Genomic DNA, 21,931 nt, shown 5'->3' with positions numbered 1-21,931 from the left:
CTTATGTCACATGTTATAGTAAGGGGTATGAATACTTATGTCCAATAAGTCTTGTAGATTAGAATACGTTTTGATTCTCTACAAACTCATGAACTGACCTCCTGTTACATTGTTTCTAAATATTTGGCAACAATTTGTATCTAATAATAACATAACAGGGATGAGATACATTTGGATACAAGTTTCTGGATATGCACTGGGGCTGCACCAGATATCGCAGTCGCATTGGGATTTATGCAAATTGCTATATTTTTGCAAAGGTGCGAATTTCAAATGCTAAGTCAGTGTTTCCCAACAAAGGTGTCTCCAGCTGTTGCAAAACTACAACTCCCAGCATTCCAGGACAGCTGAAGGCCCACTGGGTGGAAAACACTGTTCTTAGTAATAATAGGGAGGTGATGGTCACCTAGCCCCGGCCCCCCGTAGGTCTCCGCGCCGTCCCGGTATCTTCTCTGTGGCTACTGACAACCAGCTGGTTCCGGGACCTTTCCTGCTCAGACAATCAGTGGCCGCAGCGGTGTCATGTGTCAGGCTGTGATTGGCTGAGTAAGTTCCATAAGACGGGGGACTGCATGGAGGAGCGCGGGACATACGGGACCAGGGATAGGTAAGAATCAGGGTTTTTATGTCTCTCCCCCAGCCACAGCACAATGTTCATGGGGGAGGTGTGACATGGGGGGAGGTGTGACATGGGGGGAGGTGTAACATGGGGGGGGGGGGAGATGTGACATTGGGGGGGGGGGTGTGACATGACATGGGGGGGAGATGTGACATCACATGGGGGGAGAGATGTGACATGGGGGGGAGATGTGACATGGGGGGGAGGTGTGACATGGGGGGAGATGTGACATGGGGGGGAGGTGTGACATGGGGGGAGATGTGACATGGGGGGGAGGTGTGACATGGGGGGAGGTGTGACATGGGGGGGAGATGTGACATGGGGGGGAGGTGTGACATGGGGGAGGTGTGACACAGGGGGGGAGAGATGTGACACGGGGGGAGATGTGACATGGGGGAGATGTGACATGGGGGGAGTTGTGACACGGGGGGGGGGGAGGTGTGACATGGGGGGGAGGTGTGACATGGGGGGGAGGTGTGACATGGGGGGAGGTGTGACATGGGGGGAGGTGTGACATGGGGGGAGGTGTGACACAGGGGGGGGGAGATGTGACATGGGGGAGATGTGACATGGGGGGAGTTGTGACACGGGGGGGGGAGATGTGACATTGGGGGGGGGGGGGGGATAGACTTGAAATGGGGGGATTTGACCATTTGTTTGTTATATTTCCCTCCATAACCGCAGTCACACATTCTCCCCATATTGTGCAGCCCTAATATACAGGAGCCCCTGAGTGAGGGCCGCACCTCACCATACATAACACAGTATAGAGGGGGTCGCATAGCAAGGATCTTATTGGGATCCCATTATGGTGCCAAGTTTGGACCCCAGAATATTTACCCTGGACCCAGGATGGGACCATCCGAGCTGAGGGGGGAGCCCTGGGCCCCATAGCAGCCATCATGGTTACATTCTGTGAGCCTTGTAATATCTACAGTGTATCCTAAGCTGCACTACTGCTACGTACATAGACATCTCCACTATAGATACAGACAGTGGAGCAGAAAGACGTTCACATAACACTATACTGAGGGATCAGCCATCGCCTGGGGTCCTGTCATCCATGATCACTGCGGCAGATCCCGGGACCGCGCGGTTATTGTTGGGTCAGCGACTGAGCATTCATCTGTCTCTTGGCTTTGGTCTGCAGGTAGCGGCCTTTACCCTCCTCAAATCGTTTCCTTTCTTCTTCAGTCTCAATCTACAAAAAATACAAAATAAAATCTGATAAACATAAAAATCACAGTAAAGTATAAAAACAAATCAAGAAGTCTACAATGTACATACAGGAGGGATCTGCAGGATATAATCAGGATCAGTAATGTATGTACACAGTGACCTCAACAGCAGAATAGTGAGTACAGCTCTGGAGTATAATACAGGATATAACTCAGGATCAGTACAGGATAAGTAATGTAATGTATGTACACAGTGACCTCACCAGCAGAATAGTGAGTACAGCTCTGGAGTATAATACAGGATATAACTCAGGATCAGTACAGGATAAGTAATGTAATGTATGTACACAGTGACCTCACCAGCAGAATAGTGAGTACAGCTCTGGGGTATAATACAGGATATAACTCAGGATCAGTACAGGATAAGTAATGTAATGTATGTACACAGTGTCCTCACCAGCAGAATAGTGAGTACAGCTCTGGAGTATAATACAGGATATAACTCAGGATCAGTACAGGATAAGTAATGTAATATATGTACACAGTGACCTCACCAGCAGAATAGTGAGTACAGCTCTGGAGTATAATACAGGATATAACTCAGGATCAGTACAGGATAAGTAATGTAATATGTGTACACAGTGACCTCACCAGCAGAATAGTGAGTACAGTTCTGGAGGATAATACAGGATATAACTCAGGATCAGTACAGGATAAGTAATGTAATGTATGTACACAGTGACCTCACCAGCAGAATAGTGAGTACAGCTCTGGAGTATAATACAGGATATAACTCAGGATCAGTACAGGATAAGTAATGTAATGTATGTACACAGTGACCTCACCAGCAGAATAGTGAGTACAGCTCTGGGGTATAATACAGGATATAACTCAGGATCAGTACAGGATAAGTAATATATGTACACAGTGATCTCACCAGCAGAATAGTGAGTACAGCTCTGGAGTATAATACAGGATATAACTCAGGATCAGTACAGGATAAGTAATGTAATGTATGTACACAGTGATCTCACCAGCAGAATAGTGAGTACAGCTCTGGAGTATAATACAGGATATAACTCAGGATCAGTACAGGATAAGTAATGTAATGTATGTACACAGTGACCTCACCAGCAGAATAGTGAGTACAGCTCTGGGGTATAATACAGGATATAACTCAGGATCAGTACAGGATAAGTAATGTAATGTATGTACACAGTGTCCTCACCAGCAGAATAGTGAGTACAGCTCTGGAGTATAATACAGGATATAACTCAGGATCAGTACAGGATAAGTAATGTAATATATGTACACAGTGACCTCACCAGCAGAATAGTGAGTACAGCTCTGGAGTATAATACAGGATATAACTCAGGATCAGTACAGGATAAGTAATGTAATATGTGTACACAGTGACCTCACCAGCAGAATAGTGAGTACAGTTCTGGAGGATAATACAGGATATAACTCAGGATCAGTACAGGATAAGTAATGTAATGTATGTACACAGTGACCTCACCAGCAGAATAGTGAGTACAGCTCTGGAGTATAATACAGGATATAACTCAGGATCAGTACAGGATAAGTAATGTAATGTATGTACACAGTGACCTCACCAGCAGAATAGTGAGTACAGCTCTGGGGTATAATACAGGATATAACTCAGGATCAGTACAGGATAAGTAATGTAATGTATGTACACAGTGACCTCACCAGCAGAATAGTGAGTACAGCTCTGGGGTATAATACAGGATATAACTCAGGATCAGTACAGGATAAGTAATATATGTACACAGTGATCTCACCAGCAGAATAGTGAGTACAGCTCTGGAGGATAATACAGGATATAACTCAGGATCAGTACAGGATAAGTAATGTAATGTATGTACACAGTGACCTCACCAGCAGAATAGTGAGTACAGCTCTGGAGTATAATACAGGATATAACTCAGGATCAGTACAGGATAAGTAATGTAATGTATGTACACAGTGACCTCACCAGCAGAATAGTGAGTACAGCTCTGGGGTATAATACAGGATATAACTCAGGATCAGTACAGGATAAGTAATGTAATGTATGTACACAGTGTCCTCACCAGCAGAATAGTGAGTACAGCTCTGGAGTATAATACAGGATATAACTCAGGATCAGTACAGGATAAGTAATATATGTACACAGTGATCTCACCAGCAGAATAGTGAGTACAGCTCTGGAGGATAATACAGGATATAACTCAGGATCAGTACAGGATAAGTAATGTAATGTATGTACACAGTGACCTCACCAGCAGAATAGTGAGTACAGCTCTGGAGTATAATACAGGATATAACTCAGGATCAGTACAGGATAAGTAATGTAATGTATGTACACAGTGACCTCACCAGCAGAATAGTGAGTACAGCTCTGGGGTATAATACAGGATATAACTCAGGATCAGTACAGGATAAGTAATGTAATGTATGTACACAGTGACCCCACCAGCAGAATAGTGAGTACAGCTCTGGAGTATAATACAGGATATAACTCAGGATCAGTACAGGATAAGTAATGTAATGTATGTACACAGTGACCCCACCAGCAGAATAGTGAGTACAGCTCTGGGGTATAATACAGGATATAACTCAGGATCAGTACAGGATAAGTAATGTAATGTATGTACACAGTGACCCCACCAGCAGAATAGTGAGTACAGCTCTGGAGTATAATACAATATAACTCCTGGAGAAAAAAAAATCCAAAATACCCCTTAAAAAAAAGTACACTTACAGAGGTTGTGTGGGATTAGCAAAGACGGATGTTTCTGGTTTTGCACCTCAGCTCTCGTTACTGAGGCTGGGCTGCAATACTAGACATGGCCTATGCACACGAGTGGCGCTGTTTGTTGTGAAGGAAAAAAACGGACCCCTTTTATATTGTATTTATAGTACCAGAATTATCCAATGTTATACATTTTTTGCAATAAAACATTTGTATTACTGGTTACCTATGCTAAAACTGTCATTCAGGAGTCCGGGAAAGCTGGATGAAAACCTTCTGGACTTGTTAATGGTCACCCTATTGCAGTGTTTCCTAAGCAGTGCACCTTCAGCAGTTGCAAAACTACCACTCCCAGCATGCCCGGACAGCCTTTGGCATGCTGGGAGTTGTAGTTTTGCAACAGCTGAAGGCTAAATGGTTGATGAACACTGCCCTAGCAGTTGTCACTCAGCTTTCCCAGGATCAGAGTCACCTGAAGAGAATGGAGAAGGGCATCAGATATCAGCTTCTTACTGCTCAAAAACAGTAAAATGGAAAATTGTTGGAAGATCAAGAAAAATTAAAAAAAAAAGTCAAAAAGAAAATAGAACCCTGTACTAATCGTGAATCTGAGTGTTATGTAAGGTTTATCTGTCCTCGCTGCTCTCATACCTTACGGCCAAATATAAAAACCCTACATCTGTCTGACGGGTTGGGCCAAAAATCTTTCCTGGCAGAATCCGACTGATCTCAGGTCTGGAAAACAATGGAAAAAGCTGCTCAAAGTTACATCCAGCAGGAACGTTGCGGGTCGGAGTGAAACATGTTTATTTATTTATTTTTTCATTTTTTAAATGATCAGGGAAGATTTGCCCTGAATCCATCAGTAATCGGGCAGACGTGAAATGATCTGCGCAATGATGGGAGTAATCTATTATGTGGAAATCGCCCCTAGCTTTGCAACCATTATCACCCAATAATTAAAGTAAGACCCCAACGTTCTGCACAGATTGGTGCATTATCTCTGCAGACTGCCTTGTATCTGCGCTCCTCTCTATCTTCAGCCTGTGTGATCTGTCCTCCACGGATACTCTCCCACCTGGCTACTTTCTCAGTGGTCCCCAACCCAGTCCTCAAGGTCCCCAACCCAGTTCTCCCTGCAGACTGCCTTGTATATGTCCTCCTCTCTATCTCCAGCCTGTGTGATCTCTCCTGGACTGTCGGTGGAGCCTTGAGGACTGGGTTGGGGACCTCTGTACTATCTGATCTGTTGTATGGTCTCTATTTATCTCTATACTTGAACACAGCCTATATGATTGTCCCTGCAGACTGCCTTGTATCTGCGCTCCTCTCTATCTCCAGCCAGTGTGATCTGTCCTCCACGGATACTCTCCCACCTGGCTACTTTCTCAGTGGTCCCCAACCCAGTCCTCAAGGTCCCCAACCCAGTTCTCCATGTACACTGCCTTGTATCTGTCCTCCTCTCTATCTCCAGCCTATGTGATCTGTCCTTCAGGGATTCTCTCACATCTACTATCTCAGAGGCCCCCAATGGCTGTCTGGGCATGCTGGGAGTTGTAGTTTTGCAAATGTTCCTTCTCTTACAGTAGTTTTTTTTTTTTACAACTAGGGTACCTCCAGTTGTTGAAAAACTACAACTCCCAGCATGTCAGGAGAGGCACAGACTATCCGGGCATGCTGAGAGTTGTAGTTTTGCAAATGCTCCTTCTCCTACAGCCAACAACATGCTGGGAGTTGTGGTTTTGAAAATGCTCCTTCAATTACAAGCAGTGTGTCCCAACCAATGTGCCTCAAGCTGTTGCAAAACTACAACTCCCAGCATGCCCGGACAGCCAACGGCTGTCCGGGCATGCTGGGAGTTGTAGTTTTGCAAATGTTCCTTCTCTTTCAGCATTTTTTTTATTTTTTTTATTTTTTTTTTTTTACCAGGGTGCCTCCAGTTGTTAAAAAACTACACCTCCCAGCATGCCAGGAGAGGCAAAGGCTGTCCGGGCACACTGGGAGTTGTAGTTTTGCAACAGCTGGAGGCACACCAGTTGGGAAACACTGTCTTAGAAGGAATACAGGCTACCAGGAATAGCAAACCTCAAAATAAATGATAAAACGTTTGTAGAACTTTTCTGTAGCGTCTTAACAGGCTTATCCAGGAATTTTAAAAAAAAAGAGCTAATTTCTTTTTTAAAAAACGCTCCCCGTCTGTCTCCAGGTTGGGTGCGGTATTACAACTTGGCTCTATTCACTTCACTGGAACTGAGCTGCAGAACCGCACCCAACCTGGGGACAGACATGGAGTTGTTTTTGAAAGAAATTAGCTCTGTTTTACTATTCTTGGATAACCCTTAGTTCCCCCAATGCTTCCATGTTCGGCGGATAAACAATGTACAGATACATCATCTAATGGACCTTCTGTTGTCTTTTCAGCGTTTTTCACTTTTACTAAATGTTATTGCCATTTTTCTTCATACAGAGAAATGAAGTTTTGACACCTCGGAGCGGCGCCGAATCGTTCCCACCGCGGCTCATCCAGCGAACGAGAGAGAGAAAAAAAAATTCCCATTCTTCATTAAACGTCTGAAGACACCTTGTGGCGCGAGCTGCTATTTATATCAGTTGTCATACACACAAAGCAGCAGATCTGACGCCGCGTTCACAGCTCCGCCAACCCTTATATATCCCAAACACTTTCACTGTACGATTGTTATACGGCCCAAAAATAGGCGATGTGTAAGGCCCCTTATAAATGACGGTATGGCTATCCTGGCTATGGAAAGGCTGCCCCTGCTTTGTCTTAGACCAGTGTTTCCCAACAAGGGTGCCTCTAGCTGTTGCAAAACCACAACTCCCAGCATGCACGGATCTTCAGGCATGCTGGGAGTTGTAGTTTTGCAAATGCTCCTTCTCCTACTGCAGTGTTTCCCAACCAGAGTGTCTCCAGCTGTTGCAAAACAAGAAAACTACAACTCCCAGCATACAAATGCTCCTTCTCCTACGACAGTGTTTTCCAACCAGGGTGCCTCCAGCTGTTGCAAAACTACAACTCCCTGCATGTCCGGACAGCCAACGGCTGTCCAGACATGCTGGGAGTTGTAGTTTTGCAAATGCTCCTTTTACTATGGAAGTGTTTTCAAGCCAGTGTGCCTCCAGCTGTTGCAAAACTACAACTCCCAGCATGCCCGGACAGAGCTCTTTCTCCTAAGGCTGTGTTTTGAAATCAGGGTGCCTTCAGCTGTTGCAAAACCACAACTCCCAGCATGCACGGATCTTTGCAAATGCTCCTTCTCCTACTGAAGTGTTTCCCAACCAGAGTGTCTCCAGCTGTTGCAAAACAATTAAAAAACTACAACTCCCAGCATGCAAATGCTCCTTCTCCTACGACAGTGTTTTCCAACCAGGGTGCCTCCAGCTGTTGCAAAACTACAACTCCCTGCATGTCCGGACAGCCAACGGCTATCCGGACATGCTGGGAGTTGTAGTTTTGCAAATGCTCCTTTTACTATGGAAGTGTTTTCAAGTCAGTGTGCCTCCAGCTGTTGCAAAACTACAACTCCCAGCATGCCTGGACAGAGCTCTTTCTCCTTAGGCTGTGTTTTGAAATCAGGGTGCCTACAGCTGTTGCAAAACTACATCTCTTTTTTTTAGCCAAAAAACAAAGAGACCCACAATACTAATATTATTTCAAAAAGTATAACAATCTTTATTAGACAATAAAAAACAGTTTTAAAAGATTAGAAAAAGGCAGAGGATGACCTTACACAGGAGACAACAGGTGCCAGTGGACCTGGTATGGGCAATGTAGGTATTCAGTCAAGCGTATACATGATATAAGGCTGGCATAGCTGCATGTTTATAATATCGTAGCAATAGATATAATATCTAACATACATTGAAATAACATAGGGAGCAGCAGTGCAATACAACAGACATAAATAGAAAATACCTAAAAAAGACTACCTGTCATATACCCATAGGCCAGGAGCACCAAGCACCAACACCCCAACGCACGTTTCGCGTATGGGCTTCGTCAGGGGACGCCCCCTGACGAAGCCCATACGCGAAACGTGCGTTGGGGTGTTGGTGCTTGGTGCTCCTGGCCTATGGGTATATGACAGGTAGTCTTTTTTAGGTATTTTCTATTTATGTCTGTTGTATTGCACTGCTGCTCCCTATGTTATTTCAATGTATGTTAGATATTATATCTATTGCTACGATATTATAAACATGCAGCTATGCCAGCCTTATATCATGTATACGCTTGACTGAATACCTACATTGCCCATACCAGGTCCACTGGCACCTGTTGTCTCCTGTGTAAGGTCATCCTCTGCCTTTTTCTAATCTTTTAAAACAGTTTTTTATTGTCTAATAAAGATTGTTATACTTTTTGAAATAATATTAGTATTGTGGGTCTCTTTGTTTTTTGGCTAAAATTTGGTACCTCCGGGACCTACATACGGCACGTATTGTTTTGCCGCTTTTGTTGTTTGGCTAAATTAAAACTACATCTCCCAGCATGCACGGATATCCAGGCATGCTGGGAGTTGTAGTTTTGCAAATACTCCTTCTCTTACAGCTGTGTTTCCCAACCAGAGTGCCTCCAGCTGTTGCAAAACTACAACTCCCAGCATGCAAATGCTCCTTCTCCAACCAGGGTGCCTCCAGCTGTTGCAAAACTACAACTTCCTGCATGCAAATGCTCCTTCTCCTACGGCAGTGTTTCCAAGCCAGTGTGCCTCCAGCTGTTGCAAAACTACAACTCACAGCATGCCCAGACAGCTGTTGTCTCTCTGGGCATGCTGGGAGTTGTAGTTTTGCAACAGCTGGATGCACGCTGGCTGGGAAACACTGTTTTAGATGGAATACAGGCTACCAGGAATAGTAAACCCCAAAATGAATGGTAAAAACGTTTGCAGAACTTCTCTTTAGCTTTTTAACTAGTTTCTCCCAATCCCTTTCATGTTCGGTTTGCATACCACTGAGGGGCGGGTATTGTTCAGCAGCAAGAAGGGCAGATAAATAGACTTGTCTTTACTGAGGTAAAATCATATTGCACAGTGTATATAAACTCTGACGTGTTTCGGGGCTCGGCAACCCTTAGTCACGGTTTGACTAAGGGTTGCCAAGACCCAAAACCCGTCTGTGTTTATATGCTCTGTATGATATGCTTCTACTTCAATAAAGAACACATTTGTTTTTCTGCACTTTTTGCTGCTGGCAAATAGAAGACTGCCTCTAGTGGACAAACTCTGCAGAACATTATAGATTGTATGCTATGCACTAACTGCACCTGTGCTCAGACTATCCGGCAGGGTCTTAAGTCTTGATACAATGAAAAGAAGCATCAAGAAGTGCAGATAAATAGATGTGTCTTTACTGAAGTAAAATCATATTGCACAGAGCATATAAACTCCGACTCATTTCGGGGCTAGGCAAACCTTAGTCATGGCCTGACTAAGGGTTGCCAAGACCCAAAACCTGTCAGTGTTTATAAGCTCTGTATGATATGCTTCTACTTCAATAAAAAACACATCTATTTTTCTGCACTTCTTGCTGCTGGCAAATAGAAGACTGCCTCTAGTGGACAAACTCTACAGAACATTATTAATTGTACGCTATGCACTAACTGCACCTGTGTTTGGACTCTCCGGCAATGTCTTAAGTCTTGATCCAATTAACAAGTATTGTCCAGCAGCAAGAAGTACAGATAAATAGATGTGTCTTTAATGAGGTAAAATCATATCGCACACAGCATATAAACTCCAACGAGTTTTGGGGTTTGCCAACCCTTAGTCATGGTCTGACTAAGAGTTGCCAAGACCTGAAACCCGTCAGTGTTTATATGCTCTGTGCAATATGATTGTAATTTAATAAAGATACATAATTTTTTCTGCTTTTCTTGCTGCTGGCAAATAGAAGAACAGCAGAATATTATAAACTGCAGAACATTATAAACATCAGAACATTATAAACATCAGAACATTATAAACAGCAGAACATTATAAACTGCAGAACATTATAAACAGCAGAACATTATAAACAGCAGAATATTACAAACTGCGGAATATTATAAACTGCAGAACATTATAAACAGCAGAACATTATAAACTGCAGAACATTATAAACTGCAGAACATTATAAACAGCAGAACATTATAAACAGCAGAACATTATAAACATCAGAACATTATAAACAGCAGAACATTATAAACTGCAGAACATTATAAACAGCAGAACATTATAAACTGCAGAACATTATAAACAGCAGAACATTATAAACAGCAGAACATTATAAACAGCAGAACATTATAAACAGCAGAACATTATAAACAGCAGAACATTATAAACAGCAGAACATTATAAACAGCCGAACATTATAAACAGCCGAACATTATAAACAGCCGAACATTATAAACTGCAGAACATTATAAACTGCAGAACATTATAAAGCCTCTCCATATAATGCAGCACAACCCAAGCGCAGTATGTACGCGGTTATTATACAGTCATTTATGGTGAATGACGACTGTGATGGAGCAGGGAGCCGCGTAACCCAGGAATCTCACTTTCAGATCCTGACATGTTTCCAAACACCTGAGCTTGATGGATTAGCGCAATGGCACAGCAGAGCCGAGCGAGCGCACGTCGTATTGTCCCTGTATCTTGTTTTTTTTCGCTACTGTCAAACACGACATCTATACAAAGAGCGAACCCTGGAGCGGGCGGAGCGGGATTACAGAGTCAAGTGAACTGGGAAGATATTTATGATAAAGTGCGGAACAAGAAGAGCAGATGTGTTTGGGAGGGAACGGGTGAAATCAAGATAGAAAAATGTCAGGATTATTTTTTATTTTAAAAAAATTTTTTCTGTAGGCGGATTTCTTCCTAAAACAACGATGACCCAAACTCCTTGAGCTTCGTGAAGCCATAACAGGAGTCACCACAAACATCAAGTCATCTGGCTTCTCCAGGTCCCGGTAATCCGCTAAGTATGCCAGAGTGATTCCTACTAAGGGGCCCCACTTTATAGGGGTACTCCGGTGGAACAAAAAAGGTTTGAAAATGAACTGGTGCCAAAAAGTTCTCCAGATTTGTAAATTACTTCTATATAAAAATCGTAATCCATCCAGTACTTATCAGCTGCTGTATGCTCCACAGGAAGTTATGTAGTTCTTTCCAGTCTGACCACAGTGCTTGTGTCAGGAACTGTCCAGAGAAAGAACAAATCCCCATAGCAAACCTCTCCTGCTCTGGACAGTTCCTGATACGGACTGAGGTGTCAGCAGAGAGCACTGTGGTCAGACTGGAAAGAACTTCACAACTTCCTGTCGAGCATACAGCAGCTGATAAGTACTGGAAGGGTTAAGATTTTTTATATAGAAGTCATTTACAGATCTGTTTAACTTTCTGGCACCAGTTCATAAAAAAAAATGTTTTACCACCGGAGTGCCCCTTTAAGACATCCATATCTACTCTATTAAGCCATATGGAGTGGTTGTCCCAATGCAAGAGGAGGGGGGGGGGGGGTGCAGCATTAGGAATAGGAGGGCATCTACATAGTTTGCACACATGGTAGACACTGTTGTAACATCACTAATGAAGGCTCTGCTGCACCGACCAGTTCAGCTCTGCTACATCTGAATGTGTGCATTGGTGATTTGTCACGTGTAGGATACATTGACCCTTTACAACCTTCCGAGCTTTCGCTATACATTATAACCCATTAACAATATGTTATTGTTTAAAGATAATAATATATGGCAGTGTTTCCAAACCAGGATGCCTTCAGCTGTTGCAAAACTACAACTCCCAGCATGCCCCAACAGCCAAAGACTACAGCTGGAGTCACCCCGGTTGGAAAGCACTGCCATAGTAGAAGAAGCATTTGCAAAACTACAACTCCCAGCATGGCCAGACAGCCAAGGGCTGTCTGGGCATGCTGGGAGTTGTAGTTTTGCAACAGCTGGAGGCACCCAGGTTGGGAAACACTGCCGTAGAAGAAGCATTTGCAAAACTACAACTCCCAGCATGCCCGGACAGCCATTGGCATGCTGGGAGTTGTAGTTTTGCAACAGCTGGAGGCACCCTGGTTAGGAAACACTGCTGTAGGAGAAGGAGTATTCGCAAAACTACAACTCCCAGAATGCCCAGACAGCCACTGGCATGCTGGTAGTTGTAGTTTTGCAACAGCTGGAGGCACCCTGGTTGGGAAGCACTGCTGTAGGAGGAAGAGCATTTGCAAACTATAACTCCCAGCATGCCCAGACAGTGATTGGCATGTTGGGAGTTGTAGTTTTGCAACAGCTGGAGGCACCCTGGTTAGGAAATACTGCCATAGGAGAAGGAGCATTTGCAAAACTACAACTCCCAGCATGCCCGGACAGCCGTTGGCTGTCCGGGCCTACTGGGAGTTGTAGTTTTGCAACAGCTGGAGACACGCTATTTGGCAAACACCGATATATACCAATCTTAACCCTTCCCTCTTGGCTCCGCGCACTATTGTACAGTCCAATAAAGATGTCCTGGTTCCTTATTATCCAACTTCCCCGTTGTCTGAACAGCTGAGTTCCCGTTCTGCCGCGATGTAAATTGGCCGCTCACGTCTCTCCGCCTGGAAATATTCGGCTCGTACAAGTTGCTCATTTACATTCATCGCCCCCTGATAAATCCCTGGTGGATCGGCGCGGAGTCGGAGGACTCATTTTATAATCACTTAAATTGTGACGGACTAACAAGGGTTTTCGCTACAAAACAGAAGGAGCAATTTGTTGGTGCAATAAGAAGGTGTAAGGATTTGGTGGTGGTGGCGGAGGCACGTGGGACCCCTCCCCTGCAGAAGATATGACCCCACCCCCGCCCCAATAAATTATCTGTTTTGTAGCGAAAACCCTTGTTAGTCCCTATTAATCTCTTACTAATATACTAAAGAAGTCTTCCAAGTGCATCCCTTATGAACCGCCAACAGCGCCCCGCAGTAATAATAGGATACAGTGCTTACATTTATATAGTGTATACGTGTCCTTTATGTAGAATGCAAGTGTCAAAGAGGCGTGGCCTGGGGTCTGATGTGCCCTAGGGTTGTAATTCCCCACTCAGTCACTGATTGACAGACAGGCAGGACTCGGCTTACAACGCCAAGCCCTACACAAAGCTTGCACACTCCACAGGAAGTTGTGTAGTTCTTTCCAATCAGACCAAAGTGATCTCTGCTGACATCTCTGACCACGTCAGGAACTGTCCAGAGCAGGAGCAAATCCCCATAGCAAACCTCTCCTGCTCTGGACAGTTCCTGATATGGACAGCAGAGAGCACTGTGGTCACACTGGAAATAACTACACAACTTCCTGTGGAGCATACAGCAGCTGATAAGTATTGGAAGGATTAAGATTTTTATATAGAAGTAATTTACAAATTTGTATAACTTTCTGGCACCAGCTGATTTGAATTTTTTTTTTTTCCGATGGAGTACCTCTTTAAAGCCCTAGGGCACATGGGACCTATAATCCCAAAAAAAATTGTTTTGATGATTACAAAGTTTCCTCAGAGAACATATTTCCTTAAATGTATGGAAAAAAAACACTGAATGGCGACAGGTCCCCTGTTGGTCCCTGTTACCACTAGGTGGTCCATACAATGTTGACAATATTACTGTTCCCATAGAATCACTTTCTTCTAGTATTGACATAAACAAAATATAAAATACTACAAGTAATAATACTAATAGAAATACTACTAATAATAAAGATAATAATAATAGAAAAACTACTAATAATAAAGATAATAATAATAGAAATACTACTAATAATAAAGATAATAATAATAGAAATACTACTAATAATAAAGATAATAATAATAGAAATACTACTAATAATAAAGATAATAATAATAGAAATACTACTAATAATAAAGATAATAATATTAATAGAAAAACTACAAATAATAAAGATAATAATATTAATAGAAAAACTACAAATAATAAAGATAATAATATTAATAGAAATACTACTAATAATAAAGATATTAATAGAAATACTACTAATAATAAAGATAATAATATTAATAGAAAAACTACAAATAATAAAGATAATAATATTAATAGAAATACTACTAATAATAAAGATAATAATAATAGAAAAACTACTAATAATAAAGATAATAATATTAATAGAAATACTACTAATAATAAAGATAATAATATTAATAGAAATACTACTAATAATAAAGATAATAATAATATTAATAGAAAAACTACAAATAATAAAGATAATAATATTAATAGAAATACTACTAATAATAAAGATATTAATAGAAATGCTAATAATAAAGATAATATTAATAGAAATACTAATAATAAAGATAATATTAATAGAAATACTAATAATAATAAAGATAATAATAATAATTTTAATAGAAAAACTAATAATAATAAAGATAATGATTTTAATAGAAATACCACTAATATAGATAATAATAATATGAATATAAATACTACTAATAATAAAGATAATAATAATATGAATAGAAAAACTAATAATAATAAAGATAATATTAATTTGAATAGAAATACTAATAATAAAAATATTAATAGAAATATTACTTATAATAAAGATACTAATAATATTAATAGAAATACTAATAATAATAAATAAAGATAATATTAATAGAAATACTACTAATAATAAATAATAATAACATTAATAGAAATACTAATCATTAAGATAATAATAATAATAATAATATAAATAATAATAACAATAAAATTAATCTTACAGCATTTACACTTTCCTCTTAGTTTGAATATTTATTACATAATCTGCAGAGGTAGAAAAAAATCCCTGACAAACCGAATTCCCATCAAGTTGCGCAGACACAGGACAAAAGCGCCGGTCTAGCTGCAGCCTAACAAATGCCAGTACCTTCGCTCGGAGGCACCCTAAAGTAATTTCTAGGTCACAAATCATCACTGGAATAATCTGGCCTAATCTTTCCCCCGTCCTCCTCCTCAGCGCCTCAGGACATAAACATCTTTCATGCAGAAACCACAGCAACAGTGGCGGCGGCTCTCCGAAGCCCAACTCCGGGGTGGCAGCCAGGCGCCAGGTGAACACCACAAAGGAGAGGAACATAGCTTCTTAAAGATTACCTGTCATGATCTTGTTAAATGTTATAATCCCCCCAGGTCACTGCCCCCATCATGATAATCCACCCCCGGCCTTTATTTGTATTATTTTTTAGTTTTCTGCCTTGATATTGCTCTGTATTTTCTGCTCAGTCTCAGTCAGATTCACAGACTGGGAAGGGGCGTTCCCCAGCAGGCGTGACATCATCTTAAGCGATACAGGGGAGAACTTCGTCCCTCACTCTGCTACACACAGCCCAGAGCAGTTCAGTGTGAGATGAGCTATGATTGGCTAAGGCTGCACCCTCCCCCCTCAGCAATCCAGATTGCATTTTTCTGATTTTGGACTTCTGCCAGGCCAGCAGGAGTCCAATGTCTGTGCAAGAGATGGGGGAAATGTGCCCCGGACAAGTAGGGAGACACCTAGTGGCAACATTTTTAAACACAAATAAAACACAGAAAATAGAAAGATTTTTTTATTTACCATAAGGAGTGCAATAGCAAAAAATGTTTTAATGAGAGTGCCAATTTAAAGGGATTGTCCATGGCTGCAGTAATTACGTCCATGGGTTGTGCTGGGTATTACAATTCAATTGCCTTCTCTTCGCTTCTCGGCCTTTTGGCTAAGATCTAGTGTAGTATCTGTTCTTATCGGTGGTTTAGTCTTTGTCATTGATGTAGGATGGATGCTGCATGGAGGAGCAGGTGTACCGGGGTGCTCCGGGACTGGTGCCACATAACCAGCTCAACGGCTGTCCTGATGTCACCTGTTTCCTCCGGGTCTCGCCATGAGGTTGGGGGGTGTAGAGCCGAGGTACTTCTGTGCCTTGGGGAGTGGTGACCCTGAAGTGCCGAAACTCACTGGGTGTTATAACTCACTGAGTGAATGCACTGCACCATTACTCTTCACCTTTGGCACTCACCCTTGGTATCCCGGCATTCTGGCTAGAATCGGGGAAATTTTTATAGATCTGGCCGGATGACCGGGCAGTATATCTGCACTCGTCCACTTATTTATTAATTTTTGTTCGTCACTGTGCCATGTTTCATGTTTTTCTATGTGCACAGGATTGGCAGGATGTGGTAGCCCTTCTGGGTGTCCCTCCTGGCGGTCTAGGGGAGGTGTGTGTGGCCATTAGATTCCTAACCTCTCTGCAACCCCTGTGCATCTTGGCTTCGGTCAAGGTGCCATCAGTATACGGCTCTTTGGCTGATACCTTGGTTGAAGCTAGGAGCATTTTTAGCCCCTTAGTAGCTTCAGTGAAAAGGGCCATCGAACCTGGATCCTTGCAGGTGCTTTTTGGCCCAGAGGTGAAGGGTAGGTTTGTTGGGGGGCCTCTCTACTGTTGGAGAAGGGCTTAGCGATAGATCGCATCCTTTGTGCATGTTTTTTAGTGTGACACGTTTGCACTTTTTCTTGCACTTTGGGTGATAGAGAACACGCGCCCTGGCTCTTAAAAAAATAAATAAATATGTATTGTATGGTCTCCTCCTGACATATAATATCCCCATGTATTGTATGGTCTCCCCCTTATAATATCACCATGTATTGTATGGTCTCCCCCTTATAATATCCCCATGTATTGTATGGTCTCCCCCTGACTTATAATATCCCCATGTATTGTATGGTCTCCTCCTGACTTATAATATCACCATGTATTGTACGGTCTCCCCCTGACTTATAATATCCCCATGTATTGTATGGTCTCCTCCTGACTTATAATATCACCATGTATTGTATGGTCTCCTCCTGACTTATAATATCACCATGTATTGTATGGTCTCCTCCTGACATATAATATCCCCATGTATTGTATGGTCTCCTCCTGACTTATAATATCATCATGTATTGTATGGTCTCCTCCTGACTTATAATATCCCCATGTATTGTATGGTCTCCTCCTGACTTATAATATCCCCATGTATTGTATGGTCTCCTCCTGACTTATAATATCCCCATGTATTGTATGGTCTCCTCCTGACTTATAATATCCCCATGTATTGTATGGTCTCCTCCTGACTTATAATATCCCCATGTATTGTACGGTCTCCTCCTGACTTATAATATCACCATGTATTGTATGGTCTCCTCCTGACATATAATATCCCCATGTATTGTATGGTCTCCTCCTGACTTATAATATCATCATGTATTGTATGGTCTCCTCCTGACTTATAATATCCCCATGTATTGTACGGTCTCCTCCTGACTTATAATATCCCCATGTATTGTACGGTCTCCTCCTGACATATAATATCCCCATGTATTGTATGGTCTCCTCCTGACTTATAATATCCCCATGTATTGTATGGTCTCCTCCTGACTTATAATATCATCATGTATTGTATGGTCTCCTCCTGACTTATAATATCACCATGTATTGTACGGTCTCCTTCTGACTTATAATATCACCATGTATTGTACGGTCTCCTCCTGACTTATAATATCACCATGTATTGTATGGTCTTCTCCTGACTTGTAATATCCCCATGTATTGTACGGTCTCCTTCTGACTTATAATATCACCATGTATTGTATGGTCTCCTCCTGACTTATAATATCCCCATGTATTGTACGGTCTCCTCCTGACTTATAATATCATCATGTATTGTATGGTCTCCTCCTCCTTATAATATCCCCATGTATTGTATGGTCTCCTCCTGACTTATAATATCACCATGTATTGTACGGTCTCCCCCTGACTTATAATATCCCCATGTATTGTACGGTCTCCTCCTGACATATAATATCACCATGTATTGTATGGTCTCCTTCTGACTTATAATATCACCATGTATTGTACGGTCTCCTCCTCCTTATAATATCCCCATGTATTGTATGGTCTCCTCCTGACATATAATATCACCATGTATTGTATGGTCTCCTTCTGACTTATAATATCACCATGTATTGTACGGTCTCCTCCTCCTTATAATATCCCCATGTATTGTATGGTCTCCTCCTGACTTATAATATCATCATGTATTGTATGGTCTCCTCCATGTATTGTACGGTCTCCTCCTGACATATAATATCACCATGTATTGTATGGTCTCCTTCTGACTTATAATATCACCATGTATTGTATGGTCTCCTCCTGACTTATAATATCCCCATGTATTGTATGGTCTCCTCCTGACATATAATATCATCATGTATTGTTCGGTCTCCTCCTGACTTATAATATCCCCATGTATTGTATGGTCTCCCCCTGACATATAATATCATCATGTATTGTTCGGTCTCCTCCTGACTTATAATATCCCCATGTATTGTATGGTCTCCTCCTGACTTATAATATCACCATGTATTGTACGGTCTCCCCCTGACTTATAATATCCCCATGTATTGTACGGTCTCCTCCTGACTTATAATATCACCATGTATTGTACGGTCTCCTCCTGACTTATAATATCACCATGTATTGTATGGTCTCCTCCTGACTTATAATATCCCCATGTATTGTATGGTCTCCTCCTGACTTATAATATCCCCATGTATTATATGGTCTCCTCCTGACTTATAATATCACCATGTATTATATGGTCTCCTCCTGACATATAATATCCCCATGTATTGTATGGTCTCCCCCTGACTTATAATATCCCCATGTATTGTATGGTCTCCTCCTGACTTATAATATCACCATGTATTGTATGGTCTCCTTCTGACTTATAATATCACCATGTATTGTATGGTCTCCTTCTGACTTATAATATCACCATGTATTGTATGGTCTCCTCCTGACTTATAATATCCCCATGTATTGTACGGTCTCCTCCTGACTTATAATATCCCCATGTACTGTATGGTCTCCTCCCCCTTATAATATCACCATGTATTGTACGGTCTCCCCCTGACTTATAATATCCCCATGTATTGTATGGTCTCCTCCTGACATATAATATCACCATGTATTGTATGGTCTCCTCCTGACTTATAATATCACCATGTATTGTACGGTCTCCTCCTGACATATAATATCACCATGTATTGTATGGTCTCCTCCTGACTTATAATATCACCATGTATTGTATGGTCTCCCCCTGACATATAATATCACCATGTATTATATGGTCTCCTCCTGACATATAATATCCCCATGTATTGTATGGTCTCCTCCTGACTTATAATATCCCCATGTATTGTATGGTCTCCCCCTGACTTATAATATCCCCATGTATTGTATGGTCTCCTCCTGACTTATAATATCACCATGTATTGTACGGTCTCCTCCTGACTTATAATATCACCATGTATTGTACGGTCTCCTTCTGACTTATAATATCACCATGTATTGTATGGTCTCCTCCTGACTTATAATATCCCCATGTATTGTACGGTCTCCTCCTGACTTATAATATCCCCATGTACTGTATGGTCTCCTCCCCCTTATAATATCACCATGTATTGTACGGTCTCCCCCTGACTTATAATATCCCCATGTATTGTATGGTCTCCTCCTGACATATAATATCACCATGTATTGTATGGTCTCCTCCTGACATATAATATCACCATGTATTGTACGGTCTCCTCCTGACTTATAATATCACCATGTATTGTATGGTCTCCTCCTGACATATAATATCACCATGTATTGTATGGTCTCCTCCTGACATATAATATCACCATGTATTGTATGGTCTCCTCCTGACATATAATATCACCATGTATTGTATGGTCTCCCCCTGACATATAATATCACCATGTATTGTATGGTCTCCCCCTTATAATATCCCCATGTATTGTACGGTCTCCTCCTGACTTATAATATCACCATGTATTGTACGGTCTCCTCCTGACATATAATATCCCCATGTATTGTACGGTCTCCTCCTGACTTATAATATCACCATGTATTGTATGGTCTCCTCCTGACATATAATATCCCCATGTATTGTACGGTCTCCCCCTGACATATAATATCCCCATGTATTGTATGGTCTCCTCCTGACTTATAATATCATCATGTATTGTATGGTCTCCTCCTGACTTATAATATCACCATGTATTGTACGGTCTCCTTCTGACTTATAATATCACCATGTATTGTATGGTCTCCTTCTGACTTATAATATCACCATGTATTGTATGGTCTCCTCCTGACTTATAATATCCCCATGTATTGTACGGTCTCCTCCTGACTTATAATATCATCATGTATTGTATGGTCTCCTCCTCCTTATAATATCACCATGTATTGTACGGTCTCCCCCTGACTTATAATATCCCCATGTATTGTATGGTCTCCTCCTGACTTATAATATCACATGTATTGTACGGTCTCCCCCTGACTTATAATATCCCCATGTATTGTATGGTCTCCTCCTGACTTATAATATCATCATGTATTGTATGGTCTCCTCCATGTATTGTACGGTCTCCTCCTGACATATAATATCACCATGTATTGTATGGTCTCCTTCTGACTTATAATATCACCATGTATTGTATGGTCTCCTCCTGACTTATAATATCCCCATGTATTGTATGGTCTCCCCCTGACATATAATATCATCATGTATTGTTCGGCCTCCTCCTGACTTATAATATCACCATGTATTGTATGGTCTCCTCCTGACTTATAATATCCCCATGTATTGTATGGTCTCCTCCTCCTTATAATATCACCATGTATTGTATGGTCTCCTTCTGACTTATAATATCACATGTATTGTATGGTCTCCTCCTGACTTATCATATCCCCATGTATTGTATGGTCTCCTCCTGACTTATAATATCCCCATGTATTGTACGGTCTCCTCCTGACTTATAATATCACATGTATTGTATGGTCTCCTCCTGACATATAATATCACCATGTATTGTATGGTCTCCTCCTGACATATAATATCCCCATGTATTGTACGGTCTCCTCCTGACATATAATATCACCATGTATTGTATGGTCTCCTCCTGACTTATAATATCACCATGTATTGTATGGTCTCCTCCTGACATATAATATCACCATGTATTGTATGGTCTCCTCCTGACTTATAATATCACCATGTATTATATGGTCTCCTCCTGACATATAATATCACCATGTATTATATGGTCTCCTCCTGACTTATAATATCCCCATGTATTGTATGGTCTCCTCCTGACATATAATATCACCATGTATTGTATGGTCTCCTCCTGACATATAATATCACCATGTATTGTATGGTCTCCCCCTTATAATATCACCATGTGTTGTATGGTCTCCTCCTGACTTATAATATCACCATGTATTGTACGGTCTCCTCCTGACT

At 41.5% G+C, this 21,931-nt stretch overlaps 1 protein-coding gene and 1 non-coding gene across 6 annotated transcripts in view; one reads left to right on the top strand and one right to left on the bottom strand.

Annotated features, from left to right (window-relative positions):
• Window positions 1-1,215: 1,215 nt before the first annotated feature.
• ACOT7 (acyl-CoA thioesterase 7) overlaps window positions 1,216-21,931 on the bottom strand; it is a 207,042-nt gene continuing 186,326 nt past the window's right edge. For 4 of the 5 annotated variants that reach the window (XM_056541981.1, XM_056541984.1, XM_056541985.1 and 1 more), the window contains exon 10: window positions 1,217-1,820. In XM_056541981.1, coding sequence (XP_056397956.1) covers window positions 1,716-1,820 — 105 coding nt within the window. In that variant the 3' untranslated portion in view covers window positions 1,217-1,715. Of the gene's footprint in view, window positions 1,821-21,931 lie in introns of all 5 variants that reach the window. The other variant, XM_056541982.1, reaches the window with a different exon arrangement.
• On the top strand, window positions 16,271-16,452 carry LOC130294689 (U2 spliceosomal RNA). Its single transcript, XR_008848581.1, has one exon. It is a non-coding gene; the product is annotated as a U2 spliceosomal RNA (small nuclear RNA).

This window comes from Hyla sarda, chromosome 10 (genome assembly GCF_029499605.1).
Source record: "Hyla sarda isolate aHylSar1 chromosome 10, aHylSar1.hap1, whole genome shotgun sequence".
In the NCBI taxonomy this organism is placed as follows: domain Eukaryota; kingdom Metazoa; phylum Chordata; class Amphibia; order Anura; family Hylidae; genus Hyla; species Hyla sarda.
This window is presented reverse-complemented; position numbering and strand designations above follow the sequence as displayed.